The sequence below is a fragment of the Callionymus lyra genome, chromosome 6, assembly GCF_982586985.1.
Source record: "Callionymus lyra chromosome 6, fCalLyr1.hap1.1, whole genome shotgun sequence".
Taxonomy (NCBI): domain Eukaryota; kingdom Metazoa; phylum Chordata; class Actinopteri; order Syngnathiformes; family Callionymidae; genus Callionymus; species Callionymus lyra.
In genome coordinates this window covers 15,805,404-15,825,361 of record NC_141823.1, presented here as the reverse complement: position 1 = coordinate 15,825,361, position 19,958 = coordinate 15,805,404, and the positions used below count along the sequence as shown (strand labels likewise).

Sequence of the window (19,958 nt, the reverse complement as noted above, 5' to 3'; positions counted from 1 at the left end):
CACTCCTTCACGACACTCCAGTCAACACGGAGCTCATTTAAATTCACATCCCGTTTCTTAACGGAGAGCACCTGCCAGGCGTGTACGCAGGCAAACTCACAACCTCACACAACCTCTCGCTGCCACCCCGAACATGCACCGACTGGAAAGTCACACTCTCTGCATCCGCGATCGGAAAAGCTGAGTCTCTGCTGACCTGTGGATGCAAATGTTTCACCGCTCACGACACTGCGGGCTGGAAACCTTTGGCTCAGCTAGAACGAGAGCATCAGTTATGTGGCCGCTTCATCTGCCATCTATCATCCCATTGGCTTCGTAATCAATCAGTGTGCATGTGTGTGTGTGTGTTTCAGACCTCCAGGCGGAGACCCAGCCGGGTTCCCTTTTTAACCAGGAACTGATGACCAGACTATGCATCTTATTGGGAGAAGCAACACCTGGCACAGTTAGCGCTGCTATGGAGGACAGGAAGGAGAAGAAGGTAGGAAACGATTTCGATTTAACAGCATTTGATGGTTTTATTGTAGAAAAACAAACCACAATCCGTGACGAAGATCAACAAACTACAGCTCCTGGTCAATTGCATCAACGTACTTATCTATGCATTACTTTGCATTGAGCTCTCAGTCAACGTTATCTAAGAGTTGATGGGCACGTTCTCATCTCTGCGCCTTCGTTTTGTTCAGCGATGGCCCATTTTCTCAGCCTCACTCCTCAACCTACGATCCAGATCCAGATAATTTCTGAGAGCATGGATTGTACGAGAAATGTGGGTTGTTTCGGCTCAGATAGATGAGGCCGTGGAAAGGTGGGAATAACAGTGACCTCCCTCGACTGAGTACACAAGCAAAGATCTGCTTTTTTAGAATGTTGCGTCCAATTTACACCCAAAATGTTAGTTTTGTGTGTTTTTACCAGCTGATTTTTTAAAAATTAAAGTTGAATGTTCGATATAATAACATATTTATATTGTTTGTAGCATTGAAATCATGAATAGATTTAGAGCACACAGTAGGCCACTTTGAGTTTGATATTGTCTTCAAACCGTGACTAGAAGTCTCATATGTAACACATTGTGCTGCACGTTATGTTCTGACACATTTCTATCAGGATCAGCATGAACACTTTTTTCACCGTCGTCATGCATCACTGAGGCACGGTCATACATAACTCCACTCCTTCTTCTGACAGTTATGGACCAATGCGGTCCAAAAGTAGCCAAAATAATCCTCATTACTCAAGAGTTTTATTGTATGTAAGCATGTAAGTAAACATAAATAATGTAGCAGAACTGGATATTTGATGTTTTAATTAATGGTCATACTTTTTAATTTCCATCTCTTATTACGAGACTTTAATCAATATTTTTTTGATTCCATCTAGGAACACTTTTTATTTTATTTCTATTTAACAAAGAAGCCTCATTACTATTCAAACACAGTGTGTTATTTTTGCGTCTTGAGAAATCATCATCATTTTATCTTTGTGAGTCCTGTCTGCACCTGCTTGTGTGCGTATGTGCAGTGACTTTAAATGTGTACAGCACGTGATCTAGTTTTGAACACAACCAGCTGTCATTATGAAAAACTGGGAGAGAAATGACAGCTAGGATGAAAATAACTGGAATTATCCTTTCATTTCCCATCTGTGTGCACACTCAAACACAGTTGGCTGCATGTACACACAAACTGTGAGGGAAGGCAACTAATGTTAGAAGTGTGTGCACTTACAGAGAAAAACACTTCCTTATTACCAAGTACATTACGATTACATTCTGTTTATGGTATCCTGCTTTTTACAACAAAGGGTTTGTTGTAAAAAGAAAGTTATACGTACAATACAATACCTTACCTATTGTCTTACATGATAACTTTTGATTTTTTTTGTTTTCATTTCAGCATGAAACCCCTGATCAGGGTGAGAGCCCCAGCTCCACTCTGACCCGCAGCACTGCGTCACCCTACTCTGAGAGTCCCTCATCCACCCTGAGCACAAATGCTAAAGGTCAGCCTTTATCCCTGCCTTTTCCACAATGTGGCGCCGACAACAGCCCCTGTGGGGCTCTATCTAGCCCATTGTCCAGCCCAGTATCCTGCACTACTCCTGGGACCGCCCAAGGAAACACTCTTGCACCACCTTCTCAGAGTCCCAACTCTACTCTGGAGAGCAAAGACAGTGGGATTATAGGTGAGCTTGTCTTTATTCCACGTATAATGTTTGCTACGCCAAGCACATTTACAGTATTCTACCTTCCATCCATCCGTTCATCCGTTCATCCATTCATCCATCCATCCGTCAATCCGTCCGTCCATCCATCCATCATTCAATCCCACCAATTCAGTTCAATTCAATTTTATTTAAAGTGTCTTATCATAACAAAGTTATCTCAAGACACTTTACAGCTGAGGTAAGACCAAGTGGAGAAAGGAAAAGCAGATCTTGGCAATTCAACAATGAGCAAAAAGCCAAACACTGTGCAGTGAGCTATGGCGAGGAAAAACTTCCTTTTACAAGGCAGAAACCTCGAGCAGAACCTGACTCATTGTTGACCGCCTCCTGCTTTGACAGGCTGGGAGGAAGGACTGGGGGGTAGACAGATGGATAAAAAGAAGAGTGAGGGAGGATACAGTGAGAGAAAAGAGGTGAGTATGGGAGAGTTCATGGAGCTGCTGGAGAGAACTCGGGATCTGCTGACGTGGTGAAGATCCTGGATCAGCAGCAGCTCTGGAGGTGGAGCCCTGGGGCTCTGGGAGAGAAATAAAAAAGTGTGGGTTTAAACTGCACAGGTGATGAATGTAATGCAGAAAAGAAGGATATACAGAGCTCGGTGTCTAACACTCTGCTGAAGCATTCTCAGCGTATAGCAGCTAAGAAAAACAGTAAGGCTAATTATAGGCTTTATGGAAAAGTAAGGTTACAAGATTGTTTTTAAACATAGAGATGGTGTCTGCCCTCCGGACTGAAGCCGGGAGTTGGTTCTACTGCAGAGGGGCTTGGAAACTGAAGGCCCTGGCTCCAAATCTACATTTAGAGATTTGTGGTATAAATAATAGATCTGAGTTTAAGGATCTTAAGGTCCTAGAGGGTTGATAAGTTTGGATTAGATCTTTAATGTATGTTTGTGCTAGACCATGTAAAGCTTTATAGGTTAAGAGAAGGATTTTAAATTGTATTCTAAATTCTATAGGAAGCCAATGTCCAAGAAGACAACACAGGGGAAATGTGTTTGCGCGTCTTAGTCTTAGTAAGGACACGAGTTCTGAATGAGCTGAAGAGTTCTGAGAGACTTTTTAGAACATCCTGACAGAAGACAGTTACAATAGTCCAGCCTGGAGGTAACAAAAGCATGGATGAGTTTCTCAGCAGCATCTGAAGGAAGGAAGTGCCTGATTTTTTAAATGTTACGAAGGTGGAAGTAGGCGGTCCGTGAGATTTGTTTTATGTCTGAGTTAAATGACAAGTCCTCGTCAAAGCAGACACCCAGATTCTTTACAGTGGTGCTAGTAAAAGGAACAAGTCCATTCTGTAAAGCTAGATAATTAGCTAGATAATGATTGTCTGAGATGTTGCAGACCAACTAGTAAAACCTCTTTTTTTTCCGAGATCAGTAGGAGGAAGTTTTTGGTCATCCAGGGCTTGATATCTGTAATACAGGACTGTAGTTGTGTTAGCTGATTTCTTTCATCTGGCTTCATTGACAAGTAGAGTTGGGTGTCATCAGCATAACAGTGAAAGTTTATAGAGTGTCTTCTGATCAAGTCCCTTAGTGGGAGCGTATCGATTGTGAATAGGATTGGACCAAGAACAGAACCTTGTGGGACATCATAGCTGACCTTAATGTGTGTCGGTGAGAGGTGGTTGACATGTACATGTGCGTTCTATCCGACAGGTAATATATAAACCAGTTTAGAGCAGTTCCACGTATGCCTATATGGTTTTCTAGCCTCTGTAGAAGGATTTTGTGGTCAACAGTGTCAAATGCAGCACTGAGATCTAGAAGAACAAGAACCGAAACTTGGCCCCGATCAGAAGTCATTAGCAGTTTGTTACTTACCTTAACCAGGGCGGTCTCTGTGCTGTGGTGTTCCCTAAAACCATACTGAAACACCTCAAATTGATCATTGTCATGGAGATAAACACAGAGCTGACTTGTTTCCACTTTCTCCAGAATTTTTGAAATGAAGACAAGATTAGAGATTGGCCTATAGTTAGTGAGAACCTCTGGATCAAGAATTGAGGTTTGATTACGGCAACTTTAAAAATCTGAGGCACATAGCCTGATGTCATTAATAATGTCTAATGTTAATAATAAAGTATGAAAGTGCTAAGTAAGGGGAACACTTTTTTAAGTAAGTATCCATCCATCCATCCATCCATCCATCCATCCATCCATCCATCCATCCATCCATCCATCCATCCATCCATCCATCCATCCATCCATCCATCCATCCATCCATCCATCCATCCATCCATCCATCCATCCATCCATCCATCCATCCATCCATCCATCCATCCATCCATCCATCCATCCATCCATCCATCCATCTGTCTATAAGATTCACTGTATAATGTTTGATAATAAGCTGTCATTATGCTCGGGTATTCATCATAATGTTGACTTGACAAACGAGTTCTCATGTGATATCGATGGAAGTTGGTGATTGAGCTTAAAAGGAACAACTTTGTATCTTTTAATTAAATTATTTGGATATTTTTTTTCAAACTTTTGCATCCTAGTCAAATGTAAACACCAAGAGATTCTCTATGTTTCCTGTGCCAAAAGAGCCCCGAGGATTCAGCTCCCTGCTGTCAAATCTGGGACACTGCTGTCTTTGTTGCTTACGGGCCTGATTCCTCTAAATATGAACATTTTTCTGTCCTTAAATAATCTTAATGTGTTTAATTGTGTACGGTGTGTTGAAGGCCAGATGGATAACACTGAGGACAATTTTATTGATATCCATTGTTTAACATCCACGGTCTGTCTAATACCAGTTAAACCTTTTAAACATGAAAGGAGAAGAGGAGGAATTAACAACATGGTTTTTATTCATTATAATGCCGCTCTAGGTAACCCACTTTTCTATTTGTTGTGCAGCAACTATCACCAGTTCTTCTGAGAATGAGGAGCGGAGCGCCTCGAGCACAGACCTGACGATGGATGAAGGCCCGGGGGGCACTGCTGGGGCAAGTGCCCACCCAGAGGACGGCCATCCCGGGATATTTAAGGACCATCTGCACGTGCTGCCTGATGATTCTTCACTGAAAAATGAAGCCCTGGAGCCAAGGACCCCGCCTGCACCGAAGAGACCCCTCCCGCAGCACCACATACAAAGCCCATCCTCATTCCTGATGCCACGTCCAAACTCTGTGGCAGGTACATGCAATATTTATGTTTTTATTTGGTATTCTGTGCTTTTTTTTAGCGGAACTGCGTGTAATATTCCACTAAAAGGAACCAACCTTTGCTTCAGATCTGTGTTGTTTCGTCAAATATAAAGCTCTTGGTACATAGTGCACTTACTCTGACCAACTGAAACCCTCACCTCGTGCATATTGAACACATCCTGCGTGGAAAAAGTCGATTTCTTTAAACAATGTTTATTATTTATGAGGGTTAATAATAACTCTCCCGCCTGAGAACCATCCAGAGACCTTTTTGCTTTGCTGCTCTCTATTTACCTCTTAGAGTTTTAACTAGGAGCTGTGGCCAGCAATGCCATAATGACTCAATTATTCTTGCCCTTGTGAATAACCGATAGAAGAGCGTATGTACAAAAGTAATCATGTATATCAATAGTATGTTTGAAATCTCCTTAAATGCATAATTATGCTTTTGGCTTTCAGATGGTTAAGGAGTAAATTGGAATGGTGACATGCAGCCCTTTTAACCTGGCTTTTATCCCTTGTGTTATCTCAGGGTCAAGGTGACTGGAAGGCCGGAAAACAAATGTGTACATATGCAGTGATGAAGGTCATTCATCTTGACCAGAGAAATACTTAGGGATACCTCAAACACGTTTGTTTCCAGGCCTCCGGTTCACCTTCATTCTGAGATAACACAAGGGTTATGCGAAATAGCAGATGATCTTTGTGAGCATGGATCATTTTTAGTTCAAATATCCCAACCTGTCTGCTCAGAATATTTGTTGCTAATTAACCATCTGATCATAAAGAATTAGGTCCTTTAAAAATATATATATTTTAACAGAATCTATTCACCAGAGAACTAATATGTTTTTTGAGCATTTAATTAATAGCGCCATGTGTATTTAGCATTGATAGTAAAAACTTCCCTACTTCTGGATAAGCACAAATGTACACAGTTTAATGCATAGTTACTCCACCCATGTTTGTGTAATATTCAACTAAAAAATAAAATTAAACCTTCTCCTCTTTCAACGTACAGATAAATGAAATAACTATTGGATTATTTTATATTTGCTTCAGTGTTTTACTAGCAGTTCTCAAGATTCTTCAGCAAGAAATGTGCTTTCCTAAATGTCTCTCCATCATATTCAATGGGCTCCTATTACCTCTGATGTACAGATTTTTTTTAATTCTTATGGGATGTCTGCACCATCTCACACCTTTCCATTCCATCCAGTCTGCTAGTGACCAAGCGCTAACCTGTGATTAGTGTAGAAGCAAATAAAATATTTTGGTCCTGCTTAGCTCGAGGCATGCATTTATAATCAATACACATAGTAATATAGTTAGGAAATGCTGCATTATGATACATTGCTAAATGACGTGGTACTCTGTTGCCTCTACTGTAGTTTATAATTATTGCTGTGTCAGATGTTACAGAAAACATTGAGGACTAGACTTGGACTTCTTGTTTAGTTGTGTTGCCATGGTTTAGTGATTCCTGTTAAAGAAAAGTTCAATACAAACAAAAAGAAGATCGATTTTGAATTTAAGGGTGGATTGCCGTGGAAAATTCATTGGATTGTATATGAATGTAAATGGGTTGAAATAAAAATCTTGTGCTTACCTTGAGGTTGCCAGGCAACAAGCAGTCTTGGGGCACTATTGAACACTTATTATCTGATTCCACACCACAAAGAAACAAATGCTGATCTTTAAGCCGTGCAGAGATTGCTGATGCAATTTGTCGTTGATTGAAAACTCTCATCTTAAACTTCTCTTTTTATACGACCAACTTGTCATTAAAAAAATCTCCTCCTCCTCTTCTTGTCAGCATCTTTGCTGAGTGCACCAGGCTCTTTCATTTTTCTCTTTAGATGTCAGTTCCTTTGTGGTTGCAGGAAGCGCAAACTATCCCCTATGGAGTGGATTCACAGCAACATGCGCCAGTTTATTTTGTCAGGGTTCTCTTTCATTTCAGTTCTTGATGAATTTTAAGATAAGCATGAAACGAGCCACCTGGCTGAGCATTAAGACTTTAGCCCGTGTTTGTGCCGCACAGGAACATAAAAACGAGTCTAAATATGCTGGAGAATTTAGGACATGACATCAAATGGATTGTTAATGGCTCCCAAGGGAAACTGAATTCTATATTAGGGAAAAAATAAATTGCAAAAAAGTTGTGTTAGTTTAATGTGGTAATGAAATTGTGTTTACACAACTCAGTTTAAATAAACCATGTCTAGTAAGAAGCCGAGCTCTAGACAGTTACGTTAAATTATGCAGTAGGTATTTGATACTGTATTTGATACATTGGTGAAAGTTAAATATCAGTTCGGCAACTTAAGTCCACAACAAAATCACAAACAGTTTTTGCACGGTGAGAGTAATAGTCATTTTGCACTGTGAAGGAGATTTTGAAATAGTTTATTTTAACTACCAGAATACTGTACGACAATAATCAATCATACATATTATAAAAGCTTCAATAAGTGTGTTTTTCAAGACTGGTCTTGGTATCCAGACAACTTATTCTATGTCTTGTTTTGGTCCCTGACACCGAATGTAATCAAAATGAACTCCCATATGATGCTTATGTTCTAGATGTGTTGTTTAATAACAGAATCCATTTCATTTCGCCTCCAGGCCCCATGGTGTAAGTAATGTTAAAGCTCTTGTTGTATTCCCAGGCATACAGTCATGCTCTTGTTGTTCAGAAATAGTCATTGCGGGTTTATTTGGTTTTAGTTGCAGAAAGTCTGATCATGATAAATAAAGATAATTTGGTCCAGTTGAAGTCCAATCATACTGATGTTGAATGTTATCATTGTAACTCTTGGGGCACAGCTCAAAATGTAAGTTTAATAACTGAGGTAATATAAAAAGAAGATGATAGGTTCATTCACAGTCTTTCAATAGTTCCATTAAAAGTATTTTATTGTTGAATAACGATTTAACTTGTAGGTTTTTTTCTACGCTACACAGCTCTTCTCTTGCATCTCTGTACCAAATATCTGCCTATAGCATAATTGGTTTATCTGTCACTGCAATGGATGTTAGTCTTAGTGTCTTTGTCCTTGCCTTTTCAAATGACCCATCACGAGTTGCCAGAGCATGTCAGTGTCTTTCACCTCATCTTATCTTGAGCCTCATCCCTATTAATGGAGAACAGACCAACGGGCTGAATCAAGCTATTGCTTTTGTCCAGTGATGACGCTATAAATCTTAAAAGGCCAAAATCTATAAAGATTTGAATTACGGGCCAAAAGATTGTATATTTACTGAAATTTCTCCGACAGTTAGTGCGATTCTGATTGCATTGTTATCAATATTGGGGTCTTTATTTATCTTAATTAACCTTTTATTTTTTTTACTGACCTCAGTTTTTCTCTTATTTCATGTCGCTGTATAGTTGTTGAAGTACATGATCTCTTCTATTTATCTTATCTTAAATAACTTAAACCCTGTTGTTGTAATTGACATATTATAGGTCACCATTTCAACATTGATTTGAGTCTACTTTGATTTTAGTTAGCCATCCACATAAAATGACTTGGTTTCCGTACCTTGAGTTTGACAAATCTAGTCCGACCACCCAATACACAGTCGTCACTCCTCTGGGTAAAAGAAAGGCCTTGTATTTACTTAGTAGCTTGGAAAATTACCTTGTTTAATGGGCGATTAATGTAGAAACCCAACTCTTCTGACTCACCAACATGTTTCAAATGTTGAAGTCTTCCTCTCCAAGATGCAGTAAGTCTCTCATCATGACCATGTTTTGAACTTATTACTTTATAAAGTTCTCCCCCGTCTGAAATCTTGGCGAACGAGAGGTTACGAGAGTGGAGTCCATTATGATAATAATGGTAATGATGGCTTCACAAACAACGAGGCCCTTGGAGGTGGAGACCGGGGTTGATGATACACCTTGATGTTTGACCAATCACAGCAGTGTGGTTTTGGTAAATAAGGTTAAATCTCCCATAAGAACGTGTGGGCGGGGCTTAAGCACATTTTCCAATGTTAATATTTCTATTGAAGGAGAGTTTTGTACAAACAGACACATACTGATGAGTAGAATTAGGGCCAACATCGATTTAAGACACACTTAAATCAACAAATGAGTTGCCCTTTAACTAAGCAGCCATTTTGAATTCCTAGAGACATTACTTATTTGCTAATCAGCCTTCTAGCAACTTATTCATTATTTTCTCTGCAGCACGGGTAAAGATTGTGCAACAAATATTTTTTCTTCAACTGTTTAAGATACGATGTACGCCTAATTTTAGGGGAAAATGCCTCTTTGTTGGTTTAACAGTATATATATATATATATATATATATATATATATATATATATATATATATACTGAGGAATCAATACAGTTCTATCTATCTATCTATACATATAAAACTAAAATATGTATCTTGTGTAGCTACACTGGTTAAAGTCACACAATGAGGCTCATGGATGCTGCAGCACTGATGCAGTTTCCAGGAGTCGTGTCCAGACTGCTTTTGTTATTAGCATTGTGCCGCTGAAGCTCTCAGGAATGCCAATCGCTCACACTGGCTTGACCTTTTCAAGTGGTAACGGATCAACAGGGGACCTTGGTGATAAGTCGCTCTGTCATCAGCTGGGCGGGTCAATAGGAGTGCAGGTCAGGAGGCGATGACCAGCGCTCTATCAGCAAAAAGATCATCTGATACTTGTTTATTTTATCGCTGGTGCTGCTCAGCAATTTGGCGCAGCTGTCTTAAGCAGGCTATCATTCTCATCCCACGCCACACCTCCTTCATACTGTTTTCTCAGTTCACACCTCTGACTGAAGATGTTCTTTCAATCCTCCAGTCTCCACGGTGGCTCTCTGGGTAATTAATTCACTCGGTGTCCCTGATCTTAAATTCTCCTCGTACCTGTTAGGTCTTCTTCCTTCATGTTTTCTGCTACTAATTGAGTGGTTGTAGATTAAGAGGCTGCCTTCACATCCCTCTGAATAAAAGTCTATTATTGCTGAGATGCTGTCTGGCTCTCATGCTGCGGGGTGATGGACACATGCAGGGATGCTTGACGTGTCTGGTTAAAGGGTGTAGAACTGTATGTCCTTTTTTGATTGTCAATGCATGGACTCGGTGTTCTTCTGATATCAAAAAAAGATAGCGCCCCATTATTGTAGTCTCACATCATGGAGATCAATCTTTTTTTTTGTACTTTCAGACAGAAATCATTGAGTGAATCATGCTTCAGCGCTATAGAAATGAAGGTCGTCTTCTTAACTAGTACAAGTCCTGATCTCACAAGTCACAGCTCATATTCAACTATTACCCTCTTATTCCATTTCTTGACTTTTATAATGGGTGGCACCAGGTTTCTAAATGAAAGCCGTTTTTCCTTGGTGACGTGAACTTACTGACAGCACCGGTACGCTTATACCTGTTCTATAACTTTGACAAGACATGTATGCACTGTTGTAATTATATTTATTACAAATGACTGTGGTCATGGATGAATTTATCTAAAGCTGGTTTGAATTTTGAAACTAGATTTAGTGGAAGACTAATGTGGGAATTATTACAAAGATGGTAGTAAGTAATCTTGTCCTCTATATTAGCATTAATGTCCGAACATTGCAGCCTTCCTCAACACTGGATGTTGTTACAGCCCAATCTCATAAACATATACAATTAAAAACAAAAAAGATTTTTTAAATAGACAAGCATTGGATCATTCTTAATATCAATAGATTTTGCTAGATTCGACCAATCACATTGGGCGTGGTTGTAGTAAACAAATTTAATCTCCAGAAAAAAAAGCTTTCAGTGGGCGGGGCTTAAGCACATTTTCTAATGTGAATATTTCAATAAAAAGAGAGTTTTGTACAAACAGACTAATACTGATGAGTACAATAGAGGTCCAAGGTTAATTTAAGACACACTTAAACCAACAAATTAGTTTTCCCTTAAGGGTTAAAGTCAGGAAACTCTGGTTTTGATCAAACTTTTCCAAAAGCGCAGCATATGACTTGCTTATGAAGTTTGGATTTGGCTCATTTTGTTTCATTTCCTTCCCTCAGTGGCTCCTGGCATCATTGTTAAGTGAAGGATCTGCCAGAAGCGACAACAAAAGAATCTAAAATTAACTTTAGCAAATTCACCATGGTTGAGTATCGCTCTACTTTACACTGCTCTCAGATGTACTTGTTAGCTGAAGGGAAGTGTCAAGTCACCAGATTAGGCGATAAGATGGTGCCAGGTAGAATCTTGCTTGGGAATGATTTGAGTTAAAAGTGAAGCATTAAATTACCAGAAAAATACACACTGTACGTTTTTTAGAAATAGTTTAATTTTATTTTGTTTTGATCATCAGTTAACTGCTGAAAAATTGATATTTTTGAGTCTTTGCTGAACTACATCTGTTGGCTTCATCCAGTCGACACTGTGGGCTATCTTAAGTATATTGCAGCTTTGTTCAAGTGAGAAAGTGCTATGGACAGATTAGTAAATCCATATGAGCAGTTCCTAATTCCAGGTGAACACAATGTGACTTTTTGTGGACTTTCCAGTTTAAATGTGTCTTACAAAAAAGCGATACTAAACCGTGAAGACCTCTTACGTTGATACGAGAATGCTGATGTTAGCCTGACTGTCGAATCTGTTCGTTTAAACTACAGGGACTCACTGAATATTTCTTAATCTTGCTGAGAATTAGAACAATCTTTAACTGTGCCGAGTGAGAAACCAGGCTGACCTGTACACTCGTGTAGTTTGAGGAGGCGGATGGGAAACAAACGTGGGAGTCAATAACTCTGCTGTGCTGTACTGCGTGTTCTCAATGTTTTATATTTGCATTTTTCATCTCAATTAATTGATTTAGGACGGATGATAGTCTTGAGTGTTCACTCAGTGTCTTTTTGTGAGGACAAAACTCAATGTTTTCTGAATTCCCCTCTTCTTTTTAAAGCAACGTGTTCAACTCGCCTGGAGGATTTAAGTTATTTAGAGAACCAAAGAGCCTCTGGACACAGAGGATCCGTCCGAAAACACAACACCTCCGGACGGTCCAGCGATGACAGCAAAGGTAGTCGTCTCGCATTCTGGTCTGCAGTTGTGTGTAAATAACAACATCCTTTCTCTTCAGGGAGACTGGCACCTTTCAAACAAGCCGAAATCATGCTTAAGCCGCTGCTGTTCGAGGTCCCGGGAACCACCGCAGAAACCCCTCTCGTGGGTCGAGACTGGCTCTTCACGCGACTGACCGAGGTCCTGCAAAAGTCCAGCAGCTGTGAGGGACGAGGGGCTGTCATCGTCGGTAACGCCGGCGCGGGAAAGACTGCTGTCATCTGGCAGCTCGTGGCGCTCAGCTGCCACGGCACACGCATGCCACAGGGAGGGTCAAACATCCCCCCCAGCCCCGGCTCCTCCCCTCGCGGTACGATTGCTTACTACGAGCGTATGTGTCGGGAGCAAAACCCACTGAATTGCAATTGATAGTCCGGTTCTAAAACTGACAGAAATGGTATTTTTAGCCAAAATGGGTCACACTCCCAGGAGAATTGTCAGCGGCGTGAAGCTATGCCAGAGTGTTTTTAATAAGCAGTGCAGTAACCGTGCTCCTATGTGAGCGACGGTTCAACAACCTTCACGGGAAACCTGTGGTTACATAACCCACGCTTTTAAAAAGTAAATATAAATTTAGAAAAAAGGCTAAAAATGGCACTGGTTTGTTAGTCCCCTTGCATTATTTATAAATATCAGAACAATGTCGTGGTTATTTTTATTCATGTTCAACTCCCGGTTCACTTCCCTGCGAGGGTTTACTCATTTCTCTCATCTATGATTTAGCATAATGGTATATTTCCTGCCTTGGTCAAAGATACGTTAATTAGTTGCAGCAGTTTAATTGTGTTCCATCCACCGGGTTCATCCTACGTGGAGTGTAAATTGCAGCGTTGTGTTCGTCTTGTGTGCTTTTGTTCAGGTGGGGATAAGCAAGGAAGAGCGGTCTGTAAACAACAAGCAGAATCCCAGACCAACCAGAGTGCAGCGGCAGGAGAGAGCACGGGCCAGAGGAAGGAGGCTGTCAAAAGCATCGCTGCCAAGGTATCAACACGCATTTTCAAGTACACGCTTTCATTTTAAAATTGATGAGCAAGGTTTGGCTCTCTGCTCCCATTTGAATTACTTGTTTTTGTGGTTCACGAGGAGAGTGTTTGCTTATAGAAGTCTGCTTAAAGGTTAATGTTACAGCTAGACTTGCTGTGCAATGAGACTATTACTGTCTTACTGGCAATTACACTTGAAGGATGGGACGTCTCATGGCTGGTTCAGGGTTCCTCCGTCTCCCTTCAGCAGCTTCAGCTGCTCTTTTCGTTCTAGTTCTGTAGAGTTCGAGCAAGGTCAACAACTTCTTCAGCCAAAAATAATTTGGGGCCATTTCTAGCAACCATCACATTATGACAGGGGTCCTCTTAGAAAGATGGTCATTAAAAGCAGTACATAAAATAGAAATGCATGTGAAAATATTAATAAAAATTAACTAAACATAACAGTGGAATAACAACTACACAATAATATTATAATTTTGGAATAATAAAATAAAAAATATGGAGAACAGGTTAAATTTAATTGGGGAAAGATGAAGGAGGTCAAGTAGTCAGAGACTACTTTGTGTACTTATGTGGGTCACTGTAGGTCAGAGTAAACGTTTCTGACAGCTTACTAGCACTTACATTTGTATACTCCATTACTCTTGATTTTCTGTAAATATAACTATAAACATATCTATCTATTTATGTATTGTTAATCTTTTTAGCTTCTTTTTAGTGTTTTAGTGTATTTCTTGTCCCTCAAAATAAATTGAAAGATAATAGAAAAAAGTGACAATATAATATCCATGTTTTGTCCATACTTCTTTTTAAATTTATATTGAGAATAGTGTACACAACGAATTACTATCTTTTTAACTAAGCTTGTTGATGCATTTGATCGGACTTAATTTATTTGTGCTGAGATGTCTTTCAAAACCAAGATAGGGGGTGAGATGTTTATCAAGTCAGTGGATTTGGTTGCTACTCCAGGTGGAGTTCTCTCCTACTTTTAATGAGAAGCTCAACTGGTCTTGACTACAGTGTAGTTTTGGGTGCGGATCTCATCACCCCTTGATAACGTGTTAGTTAAGCGTTAATTTGTAGCCAAAACCATTTCATAAAATAATAGATGGTGGTCTTGAAAAAAGGTTTATTATTCTATCCAATTTCCTTCACCCGCTCATCTTTGAAGATCCTTCACGACTCAGTATCATTTCTTCACAGGCCCACAGAGTCATTAAAAAGTTGGAGAACTCTGACCACATACAGCGCTTGAGAGTTTGAATTCTGGCACTCACAACTTTGAGTGTTCTCCCTGTATGGACAGATGAAGAACATGCTGCTGATTGCATCACGGAGATGACATGGAAGCTGCTAAAATTACTGAGTTGGCCTCAATAACAGTTTCCATGGGAACTGGTCTGACTAGTACTGACAGAGAATATCTGCCCTATTATTGCATTTATTCATGTAGCGCCCACTCTGACCTTTCGTGGCTCTTTAGCTCATGTAAAATAATTAAAAAGGAAGTTAATTAAAATTTTATTTTTAATTGTAATCTATGTTCACATTTTAAGGTAAAATATAAATAATCCTTTTATGCTTTTTATGCAAAACATAAGCGAGACAATAGCTAGCAAACTAAGAGCATGTCAATAGTTCAAGAATTATGAAGCTCAGGAATAAGAGTTGATGGTAGTATTCATTAAAAACATGGTTTTGAAGGAGCTAGATTTTTTATGTTGAAAACAATACTAATACTGTAATTTGGTAATGTTTGCTAGTACAAACCTCTGACATGAGAAAACACATCCATGAGGCTCACAAAGTCGAAATTAAATATCAAATAATTCTCGTCTTGCGCCCCCTGCAGGTGGTGGCCTATCATTTCTGTCAGGCAGACAACACCTACACCTGCCTCGTGCCCGAGTTCGTCCACAGTGTCGCCGCCCTGCTGGCCAGAGCTCCTCAGCTCAACGCATACCGAGAGCTCCTGGTTCAAGAGCCTCAGCAGCAGAACACGCTCAGCCTGCGGTCATGCGTTCAAGACCCCATCGCTGCTTTCAGAAAAGGCATCCTGGAGCCCATCGCCAGCCTCCGCAAGGGTAATGAAGTCGCTCGTCCACTTGACACTAGGATGGTAGTCGTGGCGTTATTTTTACTGGATCCTATAACTTCAGCTTTAAAAGATGTTCAAGCATGAAACAGATGTTTGGCCGTTTACATTAGGGAGTGTTATTTTTGCCTCTCGTCTCCTCCCCCTCATCGTCATCATCTGATCGGTTTCAAGGTCATGAATCCTCCGGAGAGACAGTAAACGTTAGCGACGTACTACCCTGCTTGTGATTCAGCCCCTCGGATAAATGGCTGCATTATTGCCACCAAACTAAAAACCTGAGCCGAGCAGCGAAGCATCTACTCCATCTCTATTAGGCAGAGGAGAAAAAATGAAGAGCCCTCGAGCAGAAAAGAGAGGCATTGACACCCAGATGATAAGAAACCTGATGAATATTTCCTGTTGGGGGCGATAAAAACGCTCCCTCTCGGCTTCTTTGAATACAATGTAATCAATACCGGCATTGTTAAGACGACAAAGATGCCTCCATATTGCTTCGAGCGATTGCTTTGCTGTGGTTACTGAGCCAGATGTTTTCACGCTTCTTATTTCGATATCAGAGCGCCGGCTGCCTGAAGAAGACTACGTCATCCTGGTCGACAGTCTCAACGAGGCAGAGTTTCACAAACCCGACTACGGCGACACCATCGCGACCTTCATCACCAAAATCGTCTCCAAATTCCCATCATGGCTAAAATTGGTGGTGACAGTCCGGACGGGCCTGTTGGTGAGATTTATTTCTTATTATTAATTCTTTAACTGCAATAGATTCCATATTATCAGGCGATGTTTATGCAAAAGCTTTTCTTCTGATTTGGATGGAACGGCGATTCTGTCGAAGATTAATGTATCTTTTATCAATTAGTTTTTAAAATGTCCTTTTAAAACTTGTGACTGATTAGAATCTTATTTCCACCTCAAGTATGTCAGTTGTTGTTTGCATGTGACTTGGACTGTGGCCCGGTGTGACCGGGGAGGACGATTAAAACAAGTGTCATCGACCATTCATTACCTAAAGATACCTCAATAGGTACATTACAAATCTGTACTTTGGTTTAAAGTTGGATACAACTCTCGTAGAGTGGAGATTCATTTTCATTCATCCCGACAGCCTGTCCTTGTTGTTGGACATGTTGCCATAGAAACCAACTGTGACGCCAAAGATTGTTTGATTACCTTTGATAAACACTTGAAGAAGCCATTTGCTGAAAGCTGAGATAAATAACTTTTGAAAGATGAAACCCTGAAGATTTAAGGTGGTTTTAACATGTCAGATATCATTGAAGCAGAGGTTTGTCTTCAGTTGTCATTCACGCCTCTTTGTTATTGTTGATTTATTGTTATTGTCACATTTGACAAGATCATTTTTCACTTAAGGAAAAACTGTGGAGGGACTAAACTAAATCTGAGTCTGTGTGTCGAATTACAATGCATTTAAACATCCATTCAAAAAGATAAAATGCACAACAAATCTGGAAAAATAAACAATTGTTATCATCGCTTTCTGGTTTACCTACACTGTTTCCTACTGACTCCACATACAAGTAATACACGGAACCTTTCATTCTTAAAATCTGATTCAAAATGTGTTAAATACACCGAGGCACTAATAATGACTCACTATACAGTAAGAACAACACGTCACTCCAACATACATTTCTACACGACCTATCTTGCATCTTGTTTATTACGTTCTACTGTTGTGTAGTTTATCCACTATGATATGGATAGATTTCAAACAACCACATCTTGATGTCGGTGTTTACTTTAGCCAGAGAACATTTCCAAGCCCTGATGTCTGATCTCTACATTGTGGCTGTTGGCTCTCTGATGTTTATTCTTCCTCAATCCAGTCGATAATCCCACAGACACATCTGCCCAACGTCAGAGCCAAGTCTTCGAATGATGAATGGATTAGGACCAGAAGTGATACGAGGAGTCCGCTCGACAGTCAGTTTCATAATTAGATTAGTGATTTGGAAATACACAGTGGGCGAGTTTAATATGGGTTTTATTACAGCGGCTGCTCCAATCCTATTAAATTAAAATCTACACGTAAAAATATACAGCACTGGCTTCGACATCTCCATTGAAAGTTGGATTCATATACAGTCGCTTACGGATTATACCACTTGCTTTGAGCCTTGCGCTTTATAGAACGATGCCGTTTATCTTTAGATTTCTATGGGTTAATGGCCTCCAGGAGGCGCTCCAGCAAACCAACGAGCCAGACAGCTGGCAGAGATAATACACTGGGGATGGCAATAGTTCCAGGAACAAGAGATGGTGATAATTCACCAAAAGCTGGTTAGTTGACTAATCATGCACAAACCCTCATGTTGGAAAACATACGGAGAAATACATCTTGGTGCTTGGTTCTGAGACGTTGGAGACGGCAGCGTAAAAACTATTAATGCTAATTAATTGGGTTTTTTTTTGCCTTTTCTGCCGTAACAAATCTTTCTGTGTAAATTATTTTCTGGCTTATAGGTAAAAATGCGACCAATATATATGTATATTAGAAATAATTGTAACTTTTTTAAATATTAAATGTATTGGGTGCATCTTATACTCAGATGCACTCTATGAATCTTTTCTATGTTATATATGATTGTTGGTAGAATAAATATTATTCCTATGATAAAACACATGTTGTCTAATTTAGAAGTTATCAAAATATATTCATGGATTCATTTAGAAATGGACTTTCTGGAATATATTTTCTATAGGAAAAAATACTTTACATCATTCTATTTCTATTTTTTTAACTACACAAAGCTACCTGACATTTTTATTATTGAAACTTAAATGGTGATGAAGCTTTATATGTTTGCAGTGGTGACAAGACTTTATCCCTGATAATATCAGAAAGATTTCAGAGATAATTTAGTCATGTATATCATTTTTATTTTAACAACGTACAAGTTACAGTAGATCCTTAAGTAGCTTTGGTTATGTTTTTGGTCAGAATTGCAGTGAGTGAAAAGGGGCCTAAAGTCAAACCCTGAGGTGCTCCATGGGTGTAGTTAAGGGATATTAAGAGGAAATGGAAGGAAACCTAATCAAGAGGAAGCGACACATTTATTTGCAATAGTTTTTGAATATGCTTGTGACTTTATCCATTCTTTCATGAGTCATCAACAAAATATAATGTTTATATCATTCATTCATTCATTCAGCTTTGCAAGGAAGAATTCTGTTGTACATTTTAGTTGTCAGTGAATCAATCCTTTCATGTTTTGGTCGTGTTCTCATTTGGTTCTCAGTGGTTCAGAGCGAGTTTGAGCAGATGAAGACATGAAATCTTGAGCACGGCCTGTGAGCAATGTGGGAGCTTGAGTCATTGTCACACTATTTACTGTTCTGTCCCATGGCTGCGTGTGACTCACAGCATCCACGGAACCAGTCCTGATGCCTTTAATTTGGTCTTAGTTAAATCACGCAGCCGGGTGATTAAATATTGAGGTGTTTGTGTCGCGTCTGCCCCTCAGGAAATTACCACTCCACTTCCTTTCTCGGGAATCTCTCTGGACATCCTACCTGACAGCAGCGACCTGGGAGCCGACCTCAGCGACTACATCCATCACCGGGTCAGCGGCAGCGCCCAGGTGGCCGCCAACGTCACGACGCCCACGGGCTCCGCCCCAGATCCCCTGCTCCTCAGCAAGTTCAGCAGCCACCTTTCCACGCGCAGCCACGGCTCCCTCCTGTACCTGCAGCTGACCCTGGACCTGTTCCACAAGAGCCACCTGGTCCTGAAAGGAGGGAACTACATGGTGGTGCCCGTCTCCTTGTCAGAGGTCAACCTGTTTTGCAAATCGTTCAAACTCGCACAACACCCAGAGGAGACGTCAGGAGATGAAAAGGGTTTCGATAAAAGAGTTTTTTGTCAGAATACCAGAATAGTTGAAACTGAGTGACAGTGGCATTTTAAAGTTGCATAATCGACTGTATTAAGGACGATGACGAGGTGTTATGACAGCAGTATAATGACTTAATTATTCCGTGATTGCTTACAAGCGCCACGGAAAATGGAAGTGATGTTGAGGTGGATCTTTTCAAGACCATCTTATTCCATCAGTGAAGAGGAATTCAATTAAATTACATTTTTAATTAAGGTCACAATAACAATTACAACAGCAGCTACAACTATGGAAGATTATCAACGAATATTACCAGCAGAATATTAAATCATTGAATTTAACATTTAACAATGTTGCCATTATAGGGTTTCTTTAAGCATTTATAACAATCTTTTAATATTTGAAATATTTAATAATAATTGAATTACTTAATTGAAAATGTAATTAAAAACATTAAAACATTTTCAAACAGATGCTTATTAAAGTTTAATTTTATAATAATTAAAACCAAACGTTTGAACTA

At 39.8% G+C, this 19,958-nt stretch overlaps 1 protein-coding gene across 1 annotated transcript in view; it reads left to right on the top strand.

Annotated features, from left to right (window-relative positions):
* The window catches only part of LOC148076552 (protein TANC1-like), a 35,414-nt gene that overhangs the window by 3,380 nt on the left and 12,076 nt on the right, over positions 1–19,958 (top strand). Inside the window, exons 5-13 of the mRNA XM_087793908.1 lie at positions 354–481; positions 1,899–2,187; positions 5,099–5,377; positions 12,331–12,447; positions 12,508–12,798; positions 13,348–13,469; positions 15,330–15,561; positions 16,133–16,299; positions 19,064–19,372. Of these exons, the coding sequence (XP_087650034.1) occupies positions 354–481; positions 1,899–2,187; positions 5,099–5,377; positions 12,331–12,447; positions 12,508–12,798; positions 13,348–13,469; positions 15,330–15,561; positions 16,133–16,299; positions 19,064–19,372 (1,934 nt within the window). The remainder of the gene's footprint in view (positions 1–353; positions 482–1,898; positions 2,188–5,098; positions 5,378–12,330; positions 12,448–12,507; positions 12,799–13,347; positions 13,470–15,329; positions 15,562–16,132; positions 16,300–19,063; positions 19,373–19,958) is intronic.